Raw genomic sequence first — 18,724 nt, forward strand, 5'->3', positions numbered from 1 at the left:
GTTTTATAATGCATCTAGTGTATTAGTTTTAGATTAACGTTTAAGGGACCTTAAAGGTTTAAGCTACTTTTTATATAAACATCTTTAGGTCTTATTTAATAGCCTAGATAGTAAGGATAATACAACTTTTAATTAAGGAGGATAGTATGTTTGTATGTAGAGGAAAGTTAGTATAAAGGTTAAAGAGGTAGAAAGTTAGAAAAGTAGCCTACTTACTATGTTAGCTTACTTGCTATGTAAGTATGTTAAGTATATACTTATAAGTATCTTTTAGCTTAGTTATCTTTACTAATTTTATAAGCTCTAAAAAGAATAAAACTACTTTAGGGTACTTATCTTATTATAAGTACTATAGGGTACTTAATACTAAAATCTAATTAACTTAGTAGAAATTCGCTACTATTACCTTATTAGGTAATAATAGCAGTAGGTTAATAAGATTAAAGGACTATTAACTAAAGTTAATAGGCTAAAATAAGCCTTTAAGTCTAAGCATTAACATTAAAATAACATCCTTAGTCTATTAAGGTTAAGATATTAAAAATGCGTGTTTAGTTGTAGTTAGTATTATATAAAGTTCTCTACTTATTAAATTTTAATATGCATTATATTATATTTATTAAAAGGCAATTAACGTATATGCATAGTAAGCAAGCCAACATAGTAAGCAGGCCACATTTCCTACCCTCTAACAATTTTTATAAGTCAATTAAGCAGCATTATACAAAATCAATTAAAACTACTTATTATCCTCTTCTTTAGAGGTCTCCTAAACTACCTAACATGTTTGTATGTTATGTCTAGTCTTTCTGCAATTGCTACATTGTTGCCTGCGCATTCTACCCCCCTCTATACAAGCCCCCTCCTAATGCATATTTTTGCTTCTAGCATTAATAACCCCCTTCTCTACCTTTATTACCTTAGCTTTAGCTGCATTAAGTAACCCTCTAAAATGTAGTTAGGTTTTTTTAGCCCTCTAGCGCTTGCTTAGTATCTTATTTGCTATATAAAGCCTACAGCACTTAGCTTTAATAAGAGCTAGTTTGTATGCTAATTTACTAATACCTTTAGCCTATAAGTTAACTACTTTATATAAGTATATTAGTAAACTATATTAATAACTATAAATCCTTTTCTTAAGTAATATAAAGCTTTATATAGCATTATATGCTGTAGTTAGTATTTTTAGGTCCTAAGAGCCCTAGCTGCTTAAGCGTAAGTTAGATAGTATTAGCATCTTTAGCTTAAAATCTAAGCAGGAAATAACTACTTTTAGGTTAAAAAGTATAAGGCTAACCTATCTAAAACCAGCTTATACGTTTTCTTTACCTCTTAAAGTAAAAAAGGCTGCCTTAAAAGTAAAAAAGAAGTTATCCTTAGTAATATACATAATCTGCATCTATATTATTTTCTTAATTTCCTTACTATATAACGCCTTTAGCAGACTAAAATAGCTAATATTAAGAGGCTAAAGCTTATGTAATAAATAAGAAGGCATATAAAGAGCAATAATACTGTATTTCTTATAGTAATTATTAAACTTAGTAGACTTATAGCTATTGTAGCTATTAAGGATTAAAAGCTGCTTAACACCCTTTATATAAGACTTTATGCACTTTTTAAAATGCTGTAGCTAATCTAAGCTAATCTTATTTATAGTCTATCTATTTTTACTAGGGTAGATGCGCTATTAAAGTAAAAATTAGCTATTAGTATACTAAAAGAGGAGGTAATATTTACCCTTTATAATAATATATAAAAGTAACGCCTAGCTATCTATATATACACCCTAAATAATAGAAACCTATTTACAATTACTAGGCTGCTTTATATAAAGCCTTTTATAGCAATTAGAGGTTGTAATAACCTTTATCTGCAACAGCATTTCTATTAAGAAGCCTATCTTATTAAAATTATAGATATTATTATTATAGATTTTATACTTTATAATTATGTTTTATATAAAAGCAAACTAAGCCTATATAATTGTAAGATCCTTAGCTAATGCCCTCTAATAGTTAACTCTACATTAAAAATGCATCTTTAGTTGTAGTTAGCGTTATATAAAGTTCTCTACCTATTAAGGTCTAATATGCATTACATTACGTTTATTAAGAAGGTAATTAGCTATATCTTATACGTTATTAAGTTGCAGTAGAAATCCTTAATTAATTAGGTTAATAACTTATTTAAGAATTACTGTTTCTTCTAGCTTAGTTATCTTTATTAATTTTAATTGCGTTTCTTATTGTAGTAGTTATCTAACGCATTAGTATTAAAGTATTGTTTGTAGGATATTGTAGATTAAGGCTGCTTTTTATACAGAAAGCTTTAGGTCTTTTTTTATAGCTTAAAGTGCAAGAATTATGCAGTTTTCATTTAAAGAAGAACTTATTGTTGTATGTAAAGGAAAGTTAGTGTAAAGGTAAAGAGGGTAGAAAAGAGGAAATGTAGCCTGCTTACTATGTTAGCCTGCTTACTATGTATGTACGTTAGCTATGTTAGCCTGCTTACTATGTATGTACATTAGCTATGTCTTATATATAATTAGTTGTAGTAAAAATCCTTAGTTAATTAAGTTAAGAACTTATTTAAGAATTACTCTTTCTTTTAGCTAAGTTATCTTTAATAATTTTGTTTATATTTCTTATTATTATAGTTATTTAGCATATTAGCAGTAATATACCTATATAGTAAGCAAGCTAATATAGCAAGCATGCTACTTTTTCTATCTTCCTACCTTTTATATAAGTTAATTAAACTACAATATATAAAATTAATTGAAACTACTTATTATTCTCTTCCTTATTACTATCTTAAACTACTTTATAGGTTTATATATTATATTTAGCTCTTCTATAAATACTATATTATTATATATATATAGTTTAATACCTTTCATATAACTTTTCTCTTAAGGCTTACTTTCTCTTTTAGCATTAATACTACTTTTTTCTACTTATAGTACTTCTACTTTAGTAGTATTAAGTAATCCTTTAAGTTATAAGTAGGTTTTTTTTACTCTTTAGTATTTACTTAATATTTTTTTTTTATATAAAGCTTATAGTTTTTAACCTTAATAATAGTAAATCTATAAGCTAACTTACTAATAATTTTAGCTTTAAAGTTAATTACTTTATATATTAGTATTAGTAAGCTACCTTAATATACTTAAGTTTTATTTAAAAAAAAGCACTTTATATACTTTTTAGTACTATAGTTAGTATTTTTATATTTTAAAAGCTTTAGCTGCTTAGCTATAAAGTTAAAAGTCTTAATATCTTTAGCCTAGAATCTAAGTAAAAAAGAATTACTTTAGAGTTAAAAAGTATAAAGCCTACTTATTAAAAACTAGCTTATATATTGTTTTTACTTATTAAAGTAAAAAATACTACTTTAAAGGTAGAAAAAAAGTTATTCTTAGTAATATATAAAATCTACATTTATATTTTCTTCTTAATTTCTTTACTATATAAGTACTTTAATAAGCTAAAGTCTTTAATATTAAGAGGCTAAAGCTAATATAATAGATAGGGAAGTATATATAAAGTAATAATACTTAATAAATACTATAAGAAATAAAAGTTAGTTAATTTATAGCTATTATAACTATTAAGAATTAAGAGGTAATACAAACTTTTTATATAAGTCTTTATATACTAATTTAGGTACTTTAGCTAATTTAAGCTAATATTATTTATTATTTACTTATTTTTACTTAAATTAATATACTCTATAGCTTAAAATTAACTATTAGTATACTAAAAAAAAAGGTAACATTTATTCTTTATAATAATATATAAAGGTATTATTTAACTATTTATATATACCTTAAATAATAAAAACCTATTCTTAATTACTAAGCTGCTTTATGTAAAGCTTTCTTTTCTAGTTAGAAGTTATAATAACCTTTATATATAATAGCATTTTTATTAAAAACTTAATCTTATTAAAATTATAAATATTATTATTAAGTATTTTATACTTTATAATTATATTTTATATAAGTATAAACTAGCCTTATATAATTATAAGATCTTTAGCTAAAGCCTTCTAATAATTAATTTACTATTAAAATTGCATTTTTAATTAAGAGATATATTATATAAAGTTCTTTACCTAGTAAAGTTTTATATGCATTTTATTATATATATTTAAAAGTAAATTTACTATTTTTTTATATATCTTCTTATTATAAAAAGAACTTTTAACTAGTTTGGTTAATAACTTATTTTAGAATTACTTTCTTTTAGTTATAGTTATCTTTATTTAATTTAGTTATCTTTTAGGTTATATAATATACTTAATATATTAATATTAAATTATTATTTAAGAGACTTTATAGGTTAAAGCAGTCTTTTATATAGATATTTTTAGATCTTTTTTAATAGCTTAAAAGGTAAAAGTAATATAACGTACACGCATAGCAAGTCGGCCAACATAGCAAGCCGGCTACTCCTTATCGCTAGAGAAAGCCACTTTTCTAACTATTTATTAAAAAGTAGATTCTTAACTAAAAAAGACCTAGCTTTAAGTTTTAGATACTAATAAGAGTAAGACTCTAAGAAATAATAGTGTAGAAAATATTATCTCCTACTAACCTATCTATACTAAGCTTATCTCTTATTAATAAGAGGATAACTAAGAACCTAAGGTTAGGAAGAGGTTATATTTTTAATAATATTCTTTCCTAAAATCTAACTCTTATTGGTATCTAAAACTTAAGACTAGGTCTTTTTTAGTTAAGAATCTACTTAGTTTGATTAGTGGCTTTTTCTAGCGATAAGGAGTAGCTAGCTTGCTATGTTAGCTAACTTGCTATGCGTGTACGTTAGTATTTAATTAAGAAGGATTATATACTTATATATAATATATATATATATAGTAAGCAATATAATAGTACTCTAAAGGGTATAAAAAGATATATTAAGAATTATAATAACTATATAACACTTAAGCTAGCTTTAAGTAGTAGTTTATACTATTTAGTAGGTATAGTATAATTAATATTATAATAGTTTAAAGCTTAAAAATAAAGATATTATTAAAGGAATTAGTTAGAAACTTAATATAATTAATTATTATATTTATTATACTATACTACATATTAGAGAAATAAAAATACGTTTATATAATATGTAGCTTAAAAGGGTAGTAAGTTCTTAATAAGGAGAACTTTTAGTAGATATAAATTAGAACTATATAGATTAAAATTTAATAGCTTAATTACTTCTTTACAAACATTTAATAAGTTTACTATCACTAACTACTCTATGTAGCTAGGCTCTATAATAAGCTATCTATCTTCTAATATTTGTGCAGCGTAGCTGCAATCCTGATGCCCCAGGCATCAAGCGCTGCTTACCTCAATCTGTATCCATCACTTCCTTCTCTCTAGTCGCGTTTCTTAACCTCAAACTTGGGGCCAAGATATCGCAAGCTGTCGACGCGCATTTTAGCAGCAGCCATTTTCCAGCAACCAGCTTGTATGCCCTGAGGACATACTTATTTTACTAGATTCTGAATCATAACTCAACGCGACCTCGTCGATACTACGTTCTCACCATGTCGACCCGTCAAGCGGCACTGTGAGCACCCACAGTCAACAACGACGACTGATTCCGAGAGAGCTATCGAGCTGACCATTGCCCTGACAGTTCGCTGTATCGCCGGTCGCTGAAGCTGGCCCTCGATTGGGCTGTCCACCGCCATCTCTGGAGAGGCCAGGCGTTATACATCCGGTCACTGTTCGAGGCGAACCGCAATGTGACGGATTCCCGACAAAAGAGGGTAAGGAATGCTCTCGACTGGCAGCACAGGCTGTGTCAGGTGATGTGGCCGGCATGAGAGTTGCTGACATTGCACTACACAGGAGCTTTTGGCCCAGACAGAGAAGTTACTGGCAAAGTGGAAGCACCCCGAACCCTACGTGCACCCGACTGCACCCGGTGGTCCGTAATACCCAAATCGAATGCTATCCAAACAGAACAACGCCGAAGAGCTGACGAATTACTCATAGGATCCAAGTACGAGCGCAACCTACGTGCACCTATTCTCGACCGTGAGTTCTGCTGCCCAACGTCTCGGTGACAACCGCGCTAACGCGATAGTCAGCGCCACCCCCATTGAAGTTCTGAGTGAAGACGGGCGGATTGACTGGCCGAGACTGCGCACAAGGCTGGTTGTGTGCATAGACAAGAGTATACCGCGACAAACCCACATCCGTTCTACCGGGCAGGGTTGCACGATCTGTAGCACCGCATGGGACAGTAAGATGGAATGGAAGCACGTTATCAGCGTCCAGCTTACATGAGTCGACATTCATGCTCATCCTTGTCCAATCTCGCCTTTTCAAGCCGGGCGGCAGCTCCTACTCTGCAAAATGGCCCATGATGCGACTTCGCTAGGAGAACCCGCAAGATCACGTTGAAAACCGTCAAATGCCATGCACGCCTGAGCCGCTCACAAACGCGATCACCGAGATATTGTATTGATTTCAAGGCTAGCCTTTAGCTGTTAGAAAAATGTTCCCAAACTCAGATTACTATAGAAAGATAGGACACGTTTCGTGCTCTATGAGCAGAAAACACGAGCATAGCCTCGACGGAAGCCAAAATTGGAACATAGATATTGAACTTGTAACGCAGAAAGATGATCTTCAAAGGTATTCTCATTCGTAACCACAGCTTCCTGCCATGGTATTATTGTACAACCCAAACGTGAAAATCAACCGTGAACCCTGAACCGTGACCCCGATGTCATGACAACCCAAAGCAGCCGACCAGCACGAAAAAAACCCAAACCCGAGACAACCGTTTACAGCTCTTGGCTCAGGTTCTTGCCCTTACCGGTCTTCTTGGGCAACAGGTCTGTAATCATGTTAGAAAAGATATTTCTGATTCATACTTCAGAGACGACTTACTCTGGTGAATGTTGGGCAGAACACCACCCTGGGCAATGGTAACATGACCCAAGAGCTTGTTCAACTCCTCATCGTTCCGGATGGCGAGCTGGAGATGACGGGGGATGATACGGGTCTTCTTGTTGTCGCGGGCGGCGTTGCCAGCCAACTCGAGAATCTCGGCAGCGAGGTACTCGAGAACGGCAGCGAGGTAGACGGGAGCACCGGCACCAACACGCTGAGCGTAGTTACCCTTGCGGAGGAGACGGTGGACACGGCCGACGGGGAAAGCGAGACCGGCCTTAGAGGAACGACTTTTAAATGGACGAGTTAGCAAACACCACTAGACCGGGAAATTGAGGGGATCGACGCGTCAAGGCGAAGCCAAAGCTTTGTAGTTGACTTGTCGGTCAAGTAGGCGGGACACTTACGATTGCGCGTTCTTAGAACCGCTGGCCTTGCCGCCGGACTTGCCGCCTCCAGTCATTGTGAATGTGGGTTTTGGGTTGGGAGAAATGGGGAGAATTGGGTATTGAGTGAGACGCGAAATTGTCGAGTGTGCTGAATGCTGGCTGTCGGTTGTGGATGGAAAAGTAAGATGAAGATGGGAGAGAGCGAAGATGGTGGGGAGTCGAGAAGTTAAGTAGTTTTCGCGTTGGAGGAGCTCAATCACGGATCACCAGCGCGCCATTGTACGCTAAGCCCAAACCAGAAAATCTATGTTTGTGAGTGCATCATTTTCCTGGGCCCACGGTGAGATACGTACCCCTCCCTTATCGTTCCCGCGTGGAGGAAGGAGCAAGCACGGGCACTACTCCCAGGCACAGGTCCAGGGAGATAAAAACCCTGGGAGGCCCGCCATGGTTCCTTACCCGGCATCCAGAGCGTCGCTGCCTCTTTTTCCTCCTTCTCTCATTTTCTAATTAATCTGACTGGCTAGGAAAAGCAGGCGCCCACCCCGCTGATGGTTCTGATCGACCAACTTTCCCCCCATTTTCTCCTTTTCCCACCATCTCTATCCTTCTCCATTCCTGACGCACTAAGGCTTTTCGCGCGATTCACTTCCATTTCCTCACTGAATCGCACGTGAACGGCACAGACGTGCGAAAACCAACGAGACTTGGTTAGTCTTGATATTCGTTGTGCAACGACCTCCGATTGGAAGTCAATCTATGGCGTTCAAGTATGGCACTTGGTATTTATGTGTCGGAACACCACTCCCTATCTCAGTTTGGCACGCTTTCGTCCTTGCTGGTAATGAAACCATATTTGGTTCGTGCTGAAGCAAACCCGCCTGTCTTTTAATAATCCAAGACGGCACACCGCTGGACATGTCTTCTGTGGGCTTTGGTAGCATCCGGCATGTGTCATCCACACAAGCATTTATGCCGTTTTGTGTGGCGCACATGGGGATTGTCTGGTTCATCCGAAATCCACTGCAAATGTACCATGCAGTGCTATTCAACCCAACCCAGACACAGATACATGAAAATGCAAGTTCGTTCATGGCGCATTTACAGGCCCGGCTGTTTAGGTCTTGTGGCCCATCATTCTGCTCCATCCCGTGCTGGGTTCGGAGAAATCAGACACGATTTGGTCCCAAATCGGATAGAGCCTCAATCAGTGACCCCTGTACATCATTCGTGATGTGTCAGATGGAATCAGATTCAGCCTTGCAGCGGTAATTGAGGGGCTGAACGTCAGAGGAATCCACCGAATTGCCTTCTCCCGAGGAAGACGCGTCGCGATCTAGATTTGCACTCTTATCCGTTGCTGGGTAGTCTATCCATCGATGCTCCACGTTTGATGCCGTGGCTTGCCTTGGCCTCCATTTGTTACTAGGGATCGTTCGCAGAGACCTAGCCACCCCAGGACATCTGAAGTCGCAAAGCAAGTCCAAGTGCCCAAGGAGGAAACAGGCGAGGCGAGCGGCCGGCCAGCTGTGTGGGCCCAAGACGACCAATTCCGGACAGCCAGCAATTGTCGCGTTCCTAGCACAAGGACGCGTCGAGAAGAGCCAGGCAACGTTGTCAACATCATATCGCTGACCATCGTAACGCACGGGTTTGAAGACCCGTCCAACCGTTTACCGTAATGTCATGCATGACCAGAATGGAAAATCAATTATTTTATACAAGCCTAACCGTACTCAAAGCACCATGAGCGTGCGTGAAGAGTCAAATGATTCTGGGAAGTGAATGAGGTGACGCGCTGTACTTATCGCGTTATCAACGTGCAGGAACCTTGTACGTCCACAATCCAGTTAGAAATGTGAAGGTAAGCTGTAGACAGGAAGCTATCATTGGCTCTAGGACACTTGCATCGATTGTCCGACACGTGCAAAACAATGAGCAAGGACGGATTAAAAAATAAAAGGATGGCCAAACATGGTCTGCACGTATTTCCTTAGCGCAGACGCGTCTCACTGCACCCCGGTTGACGGGCGGCAGCTGCTCTCGTGGTCCTAGAGGACATCCACTCCACGAGCTCCAGCCAACCAAGATTGCTCTTTCCCAAACCGTACCCCCGTCTGCAGGGCAAGGCCACCACTAGCGCACCCCCCCCGGACCACTGCCTCACTGACCCTCCACCCCTCCTCAAAATCACTCTGTCCTTGCATCAAATCAGTAACGCCGCTAGAGCCCGTCGCGTCCAGCTACAAAAGCCCAACCCACCCCCCCAAACTTCTTCCTCCAACAACAACTCTTCACTTCCCATCATCCCGCCTTACCAACGATCGCCAGTCGTATTCCACTCCAACCCAAACCACCAATCCTTCACCTTCACCACCTCCTCATCCAATTCGCAAAAATGCCCCCCAAGGCCGCCGACAAGAAGCCCGCCTCCAAGGCCCCCGCCACCGCCTCCAAGGCTCCCGAGAAGAAGGATGCTGGCAAGAAGACCGCTGCCTCTGGCGACAAGAAGAAGCGCACCAAGTCCCGCAAGGAGACCTACTCTTCCTACATCTACAAGGGTGAGTCATTTTTCGTGGCTATCCAGATGGTTTCGTTGGCTCGTCTCGTCGCGTCGCGTAACAGCGCCCCCCGAGTACCACCCGGCCAATGCCACGCGACAAGCAACATTTGCTGACTTGATCACACAGTCCTGAAGCAGGTCCACCCCGACACTGGTATCTCCAACCGCGCCATGTCCATTCTCAACTCTTTCGTCAATGGTAAGCTGCATTCAAACCTAGTTGTGTAGGCTTGTCAATCTAACACAGCACAGACATCTTCGAGCGTGTCGCTTCCGAGGCCTCCAAGCTTGCTGCCTACAACAAGAAGTCCACCATCTCCTCTCGCGAGATCCAGACATCGTATGTCCGCCGATTCTCATGAAAGCACATTGTACTGACATACCATGACAGTGTCCGCCTCATCCTGCCCGGTGAGCTGGCCAAGCACGCTGTTTCGGAAGGCACCAAGGCCGTCACCAAGTACTCTTCTTCCACGAAATAAGGGATGCTTGTGCTGCTTTTCTTTTCGGGCATTGGATTTTACTTGGCATTTGGGTGTCATGATGAGACCTGCCAAGGTTACCAATATCCTTGGAGTCTCTTAATGCGTTACGGATGGTTTGCTTTTTTGGGGGCAATGTCTTCACGGTCAAACGGGGTTCGCGGGCTGTACAATACACCTTGAGAATAGGGTTTTTTCGGACGAATGAATTCGTACACATGAACACAACTACCTGATCTCTTGTCTCCACGCCCACCGATCATTTGATCTGCAGCAACCGAGTGATTGGGCGACTAGATACACGCAGCTTGCTAATGCGGCGCATCCATTATTCGGACGGGCGGCTACCTAAACTCCAATGCGGATAACACAGCCCCGTTATCCAAGTCCGGCCTTGCTACGTTTAACGACATGGGCGACGGGCTGCAGAATGCCTTTGTTGTTGAGCGCACCGAGCGCAGTTCCACTGCTCCAACCCATTTTTTCGAGCATCGCGCGGCCTTTGTTCTCTTGGCCCAATTCCGGCGCAGATCCGCCGACAACCTCTCCGTCTCGGTAAAGGACACCTGCATGCCCACCGCCCCCACGACGAGCTGACTGCCGCTGAACGGCAGCCCGCACCGCGATGTCATTGCGAGGGAAGTACTTACGCCCAACCCTAGTGATGGCCATGTCAAACGTCTCGTCGGCGAACTTGGCGGTTCTGAAAGTGCGATGAAGCATAGGTCGACGTTGATCACCCGATCCAGTTGATTTAGATTTGATATTGAACTTGCTGGCGAGCTCATGTATGACTTTGCGGGCATGGTTGTCCATAGGTGGCAGCGTCAGACTGAAAAAAATGCATCAGCTTGCGTGCTAGAGTAGTTTAGACGCGGGAAAGACTTACCTAGGCTGTGTGCCCAAGAGGAACGTCCTCAGCTCGTCGGCAATCTGATCCAGTCCCATGCCGTGTGGGTATTTGGTCCGCAAGTCTTCCGGGTTTGCGTGTTTACCCAAGAGACCTTGAGCGCGCAAAGCTTGGCGTTCTTTCTTTCTCTCTGCTTTCTTCAAGCGGTCGTTCTTCCACGCCGCCTGCATCTTACCCTCAAGCTCCGAATCGGAAATATCGAATACGGGAACCTTGCCTTTAGCCCCTTTGCCTTTCTTTCGCTTCAACGCTGGACGATTCCAATCCATGAAGTCAAAGTCGTCAACCTCATTCGCGAATCTGTCTGCCGCTGAAGCAAACAAGCCATCCCCAATGTCCTGGTCGCTTGGCTCCGATTGCGGGGATAAGAGCCCATCATCAACTTGTGTTGAGCTGCACATATCGGTATGCTTCCGGGTCTTCTGAGTAATCTCCGCGTCGCTCGGCTGGGTCGTGGTATCTACTTCCGCTACCGTGTTATCAGGTTCGCTGACGTCACTTGATACCATATTAGCCTGGTCGAGACCGGTGATGGTCTGAAACGACTCTTCGATGCTTTCAGACTCGCTGAGGGAACCTCCGATGTCCCGGCGGGAATAGGCCTGTGCAGGTATTAACCCATCAACATCGCCATGTTCACGCATATTGGCGATGTAGTCGGCAATCAAGTCGTCCTCTTGGTTTCTGGAGGCCCTCACGCCTTGATGCAACTGCCGCGTCGAGTTCAGCTTGTCTTCCTCCGAACCTCTGACATTGTCATTTTCCTTGGACCTAACCGTGTTTTCCACTGCTTGGATTTCTGTCCGAATCCCACCCAGGTTGAAAGGTCTCTGCTTGAGCTTCTGCTTCTGTTTTCGCTGTTTCTGTCTCCTTTTGTCTCTTGGGGCCTTGTTACGACCTCTGAAAAGGATGATCTCCTCACTCGAGTCAGACGGAACAGGTGACGGCGAACGTTCGGCGGTTTGAGTCGGAACTTTCTCGAGCAATCGCTTGTCTCCTGTGGTATCGAGAAAGAATGGCAGTGGCGTCGGCACCTCTGCCTCGACACTATTGGTGTTGTCTTCTTCATTGATACTCTTGAAATTGGCGTTCAAACACCAATCTTGACCAGGCAATATCGCCAAGTCACCGGCAACGTCGACTAGCGTCTCATCGGGTATGCAGATTTCATCAGACGCAGAAGCGAGCTTGTCGAGCTTGTCGAGGAATGTGTCATGGCTCTCCGAAAGAATGGGGGCAACATCGGACGTCCCTCCAGATTGGACAGCAGCATCCTCCTTCTGCAAAATGTCCTCTAATTGCTTAAGCGGTTCTGAACTCCCAGTGTTTACAAAGGTAATGGGCCGATGTCGCAGTCTCGAATCACTGCTCCACGGTGAGGAGCGATGGGCGGTGCTGCGAGCCTCATCTTGCAGGGTGAACCCTACGCAAATGTATGTCAGCATGATCAGGCAGGATGTTGATTAAGTTGCTTTGCTTTATTGTTCCCTTACCAGCAGAACCTATTCCAGGTACGGAATCTGGGGCAGATCGGTCGTTGCCACGACTTCGAGGGGCATTGCGTGGTGGCGCTCGCGCGCCACCACCGCCTCGCTTCCCACCGCGCGGCATGCCCTGTCCGCGCAATGAAAAAAGGACAATGGTGTTGCGCTTTAATACAGTATCCGGTATGTAAGTTGTACTGAGTCAAATCGAAGATTGTATACCTGACGGCCTTTTGGTGAGGCAAAGTAAGTAGGTAGGTTGTCGGTTCTGTGATGCAAAAGACCAAGCGAAAAATTCCCCTCTGGACCGGGAAGGATTCCCATATGACATGACCTCTGAACTGCCCACAGACCCATACTAAGGTGTCTAGCTTGCGTGCGGGTCCCTTTATCGATAAGACTAGCTAAGATGAGCATGTGGGTTGGTTGAATACGAGCCAACCTGGAAGTATCCGGCTAAGTACGGATACCTCGCCGATCAAAAGAGGATCCCAGACTCAAGTATTCCTTATCAGAGATGCTGGCTATCTGCAGCCTCCAACGTTAAGAGAAACCTTCTCCAACCACTTCGTGTCTCGGACCTCGTTATGGTTCTCCCTTTCTCATGGAAGGGAACGTCAGGTTCACAGTTTACTGCTTAGTGCCTAGAGCGACAACCCCCACCACTCTTGACCGGTGCGTCACAAGGACGGACTGTTCGCAGGCTGGGCTTTATCGGCTACCTAGGAGTGAGCGTAGGCCGTCCTCCATCTCTCACTCAACCTTCCGCCCTCCCAAGTTGTTTTACTGCACTTATCCTTAAGGACTAATCCTTCTCGTCCATTAGCTTACAGAGCTGCCTAACGTACCTAGTTAGGGCGGTGCCTGCCCCATTCGTCGCTATCTACCCCGGGTCTTCCCCGCCAAGCACTTACCTACCTACCTTAATCCACCGCGGTTGTCGCCCACGTTGCCCTTGCAGCTGATCACCTTCCACGCAACCACCTATCTGCCAGCCTGACCGTCTGCATCCTCCGCGCGTCTTACGATTCGACCAGTTCCAGCATCATATCTCCTCTCCCACCGGCTTGCCTATTCCCTGGTTGTGCTGCCCGCGGCCGACTCTCCAATCTACTTCTGAACAGTAGGAGAGTCCATACATCCCAGCTTCAACTGAATCAGGCCGGCTCCGTCTTACCATCGCTTCGCTCCCGGGATTGAGTGTTCTCGATAGATAGACCTGCCGCTCTTGCAGGACGTCACAACTCGTTCAAGGTTGAAGGGAATCTACTATGGCTACGGTAGACCTTGGTCGATACCGTCGCATCGTTCAGATGTTCTGGGATCCCGAACCCACTAACGAGAACGACATTCCAGTCTGGTGCTTGGGACGCTCCTATGTCCTAAACACCAAGACGGCGAAAGACACTCGCAGTGACCAAGGCCAGACTCCACCTCGGATCGATAACACTGAAAGAACAGCAGAACAAGACCTTGCCCAAGCCACAGCCTCGGCCTCGGTGCCGGCACCAACTTACCCCAAAGGTCCTGATACCCCTCCAGAATCTGTTTCTAGCAGCTTTTCGTCGTCACTCGCCTACGATGAGGACTACTTTGCTCAGGATGGAGGATGGCCACCTGCCTTTCTGGACGATTTCGAATCCAAATTCTGGATGACATATCGTTCCGAATTCCAGGCTATCGCAAAATCCTCTGACCCCCGAGCTTCCTCGACTCTGTCCTTCTCGATGCGCATTAAGAGCCAGCTGGTCGACCAAAATGGGTTCACGTCCGACAGCGGCTGGGGATGCATGATACGATCGGGTCAAAGCCTCTTAGCGAATGCGATGGCAGCTATTAATCTAGGACGCGGTATGTCGCATCCCCGTGTGGGTGTGTTGGGATTTCAAGGCTTCTGGCTAAAACTGCAGCAGACTGGCGAAGGGGTCAAAACCCAGAGGACGAGCGCAAGCTTCTTTCTTGGTTTGCGGACGACCCGAGGGCGCCGTACTCCATCCATCAATTCGTCCAACATGGTGCGGTTGCATGCGGGAAATATCCCGGAGAGTGGTTCGGCCCGTCTGCTACTGCTCGATGCATTCAGGAAGTTGAATTGCTCCTAGGCCTGTAGACGTTGCTAATACGGCATTCCAGGGCTTTGGCCAACGCGCAAGAACAACAACCTCTACGAGTATATTCTACTGGGGACGGTCCTGACGTTTACGAAGACAAGTTTATGGAAATTGCCAAGCCCGACGGCTCACGGTTCCATCCGACCCTCGTTTTAGTTGGTACCAGACTAGGCATCGACAAAATCACCCCGGTCTACTGGGAGGCTCTGATAGCTGCCCTTCAAATGCCACAGTCTGTGGGTATCGCAGGGTAAGTACCTCATCGCTCGGCGATAGGCTTCATACTTACTTTCTGTGTAGTGGCCGACCTGCGTCTTCCCATTATTTCATCGGCGCGCAAGGCTCCTACTTGTTTTATCTCGATCCACATCATACCAGACCCGCGCTTCCTTTTCACACAGACCCTTCTCACTACAGCGAAGCGGATGTTGACACAGTGCATACTCGACGCCTGCGGCGACTTCATGTGCGGGAACTTGACCCTAGCATGCTTGTTGGCTTTCTAATTCGGGATGAGGACGACTGGGCTGAGTGGAGGCGGAATGTGAAGCATGTTCAGGGCAAAGCCGTGATCCATGTTGCCGACCGTGATCCCGTGCCGAGAGGAGGCGAGGGCGAAAGAGATGGCGCTATTGACGAAGTGGAGATACTCAGCGATGATGACGGCGATACCGTCTTGAATGCCTAAGGCGGATAGCTGTGTAAGAGCAAACTACCGACAAGTGTTCTGGATGGTTTTATTTTAGGCGTTGGCAACTGCATTGAGGTATATCAGTCGATATATGATTCCATCCCCTGTTGTCGTAGTTTGGCGAGGCATGGGCACATCCTAGGACTGGAAAGTACACCATCACAGGCGAACAGGAGGTCCAAGCCACTGAATAAGGTTGGGCAACAACGGATTGGGTGCATTTAGTATTTCTGATTCTGAATCTTAACCTGTCCCTCCCGTTCTTGGACAGTCATCATGGGTGTTGACGGCAGATGTTTACAAGTAGATGGCAGCTAACCTAGCGCTTCTTTCTCTTGTCGTCTGCTGTGGGTTTTGCAACAGGTGCGGCGTGATCGAGATCCCGGATGTGCGCAAAGAGTTTTGTCTTGGAGGTGAAGGAATCCTCGCAAACACCACATGTATGCTAATAGACTGGCGTTAACTACGAAGTTATATCCCATAGCAGTTGTTCTAAAAACTCACTGTGCCAGCCTGGGTCGCTTCGGCCATCTGACGGGCCGCTCGTTTTTCACGTTTCGCCTTGGCTTTGCCAACCTTTTTGGGTGGTATCCGGCTATCATCCCGCTGTTCGCCGTCATCGTCGCCTAGCGACAGGCTTTCTAGGCTGGCTGATACCTCTGCGGGGTTGGATTTTGATGCGTTGTATCGTTCTGTCCCAGTTAGGGGGTTTTGGTCGGCAAATAGTCTCTTCTCGACGTCAGCTCGCGAGGCATACTCGTCGCCTCCCAGAGGTTCGGATGTGGTGTCAGAGAATTCGACTTCTTCGGTGCACAGTTCTGACTCAACCGGGTCTTCATCGTTGCCCTTTACAGGCTTGATATTTGGTTGCTCGCCAGCGCCTTCCTGTGCGTCCTCCACTGAAATGCCCCTGTCAGTTGCAGCAGGCGTCTCATGGAGGCTCAAGTCTAAATCCTCCTCCCTCATCTGGCGCCTCAACTGCTGCACAGCCTTGACATGTTTCTTACTTCTTTCATGCGCCTCAAACGACTTCTCACTTTTGAACGTTTTGCTACACACGACACACTCGATTTCTTCCACTTCTGAATCTTCCTCCTCGCTTTCGGGGAAATGGGCACTAGCGTCCGCTTCGTCCCGTGTCTGAGCCCAGTCGGGAACGAATGCTGCGGAAAGCCTCTCCTTGTTTGCGGCACGGGATCGGGCAGCTTGAGCAGCGGCGGCATTGCGCAAAGACTCCTGACGCTCCGCGGCTGTTTGTGTGTTTGGGAGGTAGCGGGGGTCACGCTTACGTACAAATGTGACAAGGAACCTGACGGCATCATTGAAGTCCCGGATGGCCTCATCGCGAATCTTTTTGTTTTCTTTTTCCATCAGGCGCCGGACACGACGATCTGGAGCATCCGAAAGTCGATATTTGTCCTTCCACGCAAAAGGTTTGTGGGTAGAAAAGCTCGCCCAGGCGCCGTAGAAGGGCTTAGCGACAGCCTCATAGCTATCGGTGGAAACCCCAAATGAAGGATAGTCTGGAGCATCTCCAGGCGTGTACTCGCCGGCTGCAACTTCTTCGTCGGCCAAGTGATCGAAGGTCGCCTTGACTATACCAAAGAAGCCAGCGGGCTCATCTGTGAAGGGCACAGTGGAATTGAAGCGGCGGATGAGGGAGAAAATGTCGTCGGTGGACGTGAGCTTGACGTCGTTGTACTCAGGATTGCGGTCGTCCGAGTCGGGGTCGGCACCACGCAGAATGGCTTCGCGATGGGAGTCATACCACGACCTTTCCTGCGGGTCTGACAAGACTTCGTATGCGGCCTGGATCTCGGCAAAGCGACGGGTTGCATTCTGGACATCGTTGAGGTTCCGATCGGGGTGAAGCTCCAGTGCGCGTCTTCTGTAGGATTTCTTGATTCTACACACATGGAAAATGGTCAGAAACAATGCATGGGTCAGCGCTAGCTAGCAAAAGGAGAGAATGTACTCATCGTCGGTGGCATCGCGCTGGACGCCGAGAAGCTCGTAGTAGCATGTTTTGACGGGTTGGGAGGGGTCCTCGCCCTGGCCCCGTCCAGAGGATTGCTGGGCGCCCATGGATGGCAAGTCGGCGGTAATGCGGAGCTCGTATACAAAGTGAAGCGTTTGCTATCAGTTTTTGCAGGACGAAGAGGGTTGGATAGTGGTAACAGTTGAAAGACCTCGTCAATGCTGGTGTGAAAAAGCCATAGATAGGTACGTGAGTAGAAGGACCCTGTGGAAAACAAGGTATCGTGTCAGGCTGGTGACTCACAAGGCTTGGTCGAATGCGGTCGGCTGATCTCTTTACAGAAAAGACAATCAATCACTGTTCAAGTCGATGTTCCTGGTGTCACAATGCCCTCGTCCCTTGCCGTTTTCAATTTTTTCCCTCATCTACAATCCCCCAGAACGAAAACACAATGCCCCTCTATTTCCCAGAGTGCGACAACACTGAGCTCGACCCCGCGACCCCTCATCTTGCCCTCCAACTCCAAACTGATAAGATAAGAGGTGACGGACGAATCTCTAGGTTACAAGCTCCAGGCTCAGCACTCCTTGGATACTCGAAGTGTGTGCTCTGTATGGATACGTTTGTCCATTCGTATGAATCAGCTACGTGCGTTCGCAGCCTTAGGTAATCGCAAGCGGCGCTCGGCCTGACCGACTCGACATACAAAATTGATGCAACATGCAGCAAAATCGGCAGCTTGCAGCGACGGCGCAGCCACAGGACCGACGCCATTGGGCAAACATTGCGTGCGTGATGGCTGAGCCGAGAAGAGTTTGGGTCCGCCTGACGGATAGTCTTATCCACCAGGCGGGTGACAAAAAAAGCTGGACTCTTTAAAAAGAATTTATATGATCAAGTCAGGTGTTTTGAGGCCAAAGATGATAAGCGGTACTTTACCCTCTCCAACTATCTGACTTAACAAAGGTATTTTTTATCACATCCCATTGATAGGAGTCCGGCTTTTTTTTTTGTCACCCGCTTGCCTAACCAGGGATTGGTTGGGATTGGTTTGCCACTGGGTTATGCAACGAGACGCGTCACTGTCTGTGTATACCTTTTGTCCTTACCCGATTAACCATGTATGTTCGTTCAGACCCGATATTATTGTATTTTCTACCTTGTCCTTGACTCTTGTCAATGCATTTGGCA

At 44.3% G+C, this 18,724-nt stretch overlaps 6 protein-coding genes across 6 annotated transcripts; 3 read left to right on the top strand and 3 right to left on the bottom strand.

The window, feature by feature from the left end:
• Positions 1–5,406: 5,406 nt before the first annotated feature.
• CDEST_10140 (Putative complex 1 LYR protein) lies at positions 5,407–6,641 on the top strand. Its single transcript, XM_062926298.1, has 5 exons — positions 5,407–5,588; positions 5,658–5,790; positions 5,873–5,951; positions 6,020–6,061; positions 6,115–6,641. Exons 1-5 carry the CDS (start codon positions 5,566–5,568, stop codon positions 6,135–6,137), a joined length of 300 nt encoding a protein of 99 aa, XP_062782349.1. The 5' UTR covers positions 5,407–5,565; the 3' UTR covers positions 6,138–6,641.
• Position 6,642: 1 nt separating this feature from the next.
• Positions 6,643–7,521, bottom strand: CDEST_10141 (Putative histone H2A, histone-fold). Its single transcript, XM_062926299.1, has 3 exons — positions 7,333–7,521; positions 6,923–7,215; positions 6,643–6,869 (listed from the first exon to the last, which is right to left on the bottom strand). Exons 1-3 carry the CDS (start codon positions 7,386–7,388, stop codon positions 6,817–6,819), a joined length of 402 nt encoding a protein of 133 aa, XP_062782350.1. The 5' UTR covers positions 7,389–7,521; the 3' UTR covers positions 6,643–6,816.
• Positions 7,522–9,573: 2,052 nt separating this feature from the next.
• On the top strand, positions 9,574–10,600 carry CDEST_10142 (Putative histone H2B, histone H2A/H2B/H3, histone-fold). Its single transcript, XM_062926300.1, has 4 exons — positions 9,574–9,875; positions 10,005–10,076; positions 10,130–10,217; positions 10,269–10,600. The coding sequence occupies exons 1-4, from the start codon at positions 9,713–9,715 to the stop codon at positions 10,357–10,359; spliced, it is 414 nt and encodes a 137-aa protein (XP_062782351.1). The 5' UTR covers positions 9,574–9,712; the 3' UTR covers positions 10,360–10,600.
• A 1-nt stretch (position 10,601) lies between these two features.
• CDEST_10143 (Putative G-patch domain, R3H domain, R3H domain superfamily protein) lies at positions 10,602–13,042 on the bottom strand. The gene is made up of 3 exons (XM_062926301.1): positions 12,763–13,042; positions 11,249–12,692; positions 10,602–11,191 (listed from the first exon to the last, which is right to left on the bottom strand). Exons 1-3 carry the CDS (start codon positions 12,878–12,880, stop codon positions 10,738–10,740), a joined length of 2,016 nt encoding a protein of 671 aa, XP_062782352.1. The 5' UTR covers positions 12,881–13,042; the 3' UTR covers positions 10,602–10,737.
• A 254-nt stretch (positions 13,043–13,296) lies between these two features.
• CDEST_10144 (Putative peptidase C54, papain-like cysteine peptidase superfamily, peptidase C54, catalytic) lies at positions 13,297–18,584 on the top strand. Its single transcript, XM_062926302.1, has 6 exons — positions 13,297–14,604; positions 14,667–14,859; positions 14,887–15,114; positions 15,165–16,000; positions 16,060–17,757; positions 17,840–18,584. The coding sequence occupies exons 1-4, from the start codon at positions 14,025–14,027 to the stop codon at positions 15,550–15,552; spliced, it is 1,389 nt and encodes a 462-aa protein (XP_062782353.1). The 5' UTR covers positions 13,297–14,024; the 3' UTR covers positions 15,553–16,000; positions 16,060–17,757; positions 17,840–18,584.
• Positions 15,762–18,549, bottom strand: CDEST_10145 (Putative DnaJ domain, Zinc finger C2H2-type, Zinc finger C2H2 superfamily). Its single transcript, XM_062926303.1, has 4 exons — positions 17,837–18,549; positions 17,531–17,754; positions 16,060–17,461; positions 15,762–16,000 (listed from the first exon to the last, which is right to left on the bottom strand). The coding sequence occupies exons 2-4, from the start codon at positions 17,638–17,640 to the stop codon at positions 15,875–15,877; spliced, it is 1,638 nt and encodes a 545-aa protein (XP_062782354.1). The 5' UTR covers positions 17,641–17,754; positions 17,837–18,549; the 3' UTR covers positions 15,762–15,874.
• Positions 18,585–18,724: the final 140 nt, after the last annotated feature.

The sequence above is a fragment of the Colletotrichum destructivum genome, chromosome 6 (assembly GCF_034447905.1).
Source record: "Colletotrichum destructivum chromosome 6, complete sequence".
Lineage (NCBI taxonomy): Eukaryota > Fungi > Ascomycota > Sordariomycetes > Glomerellales > Glomerellaceae > Colletotrichum > Colletotrichum destructivum.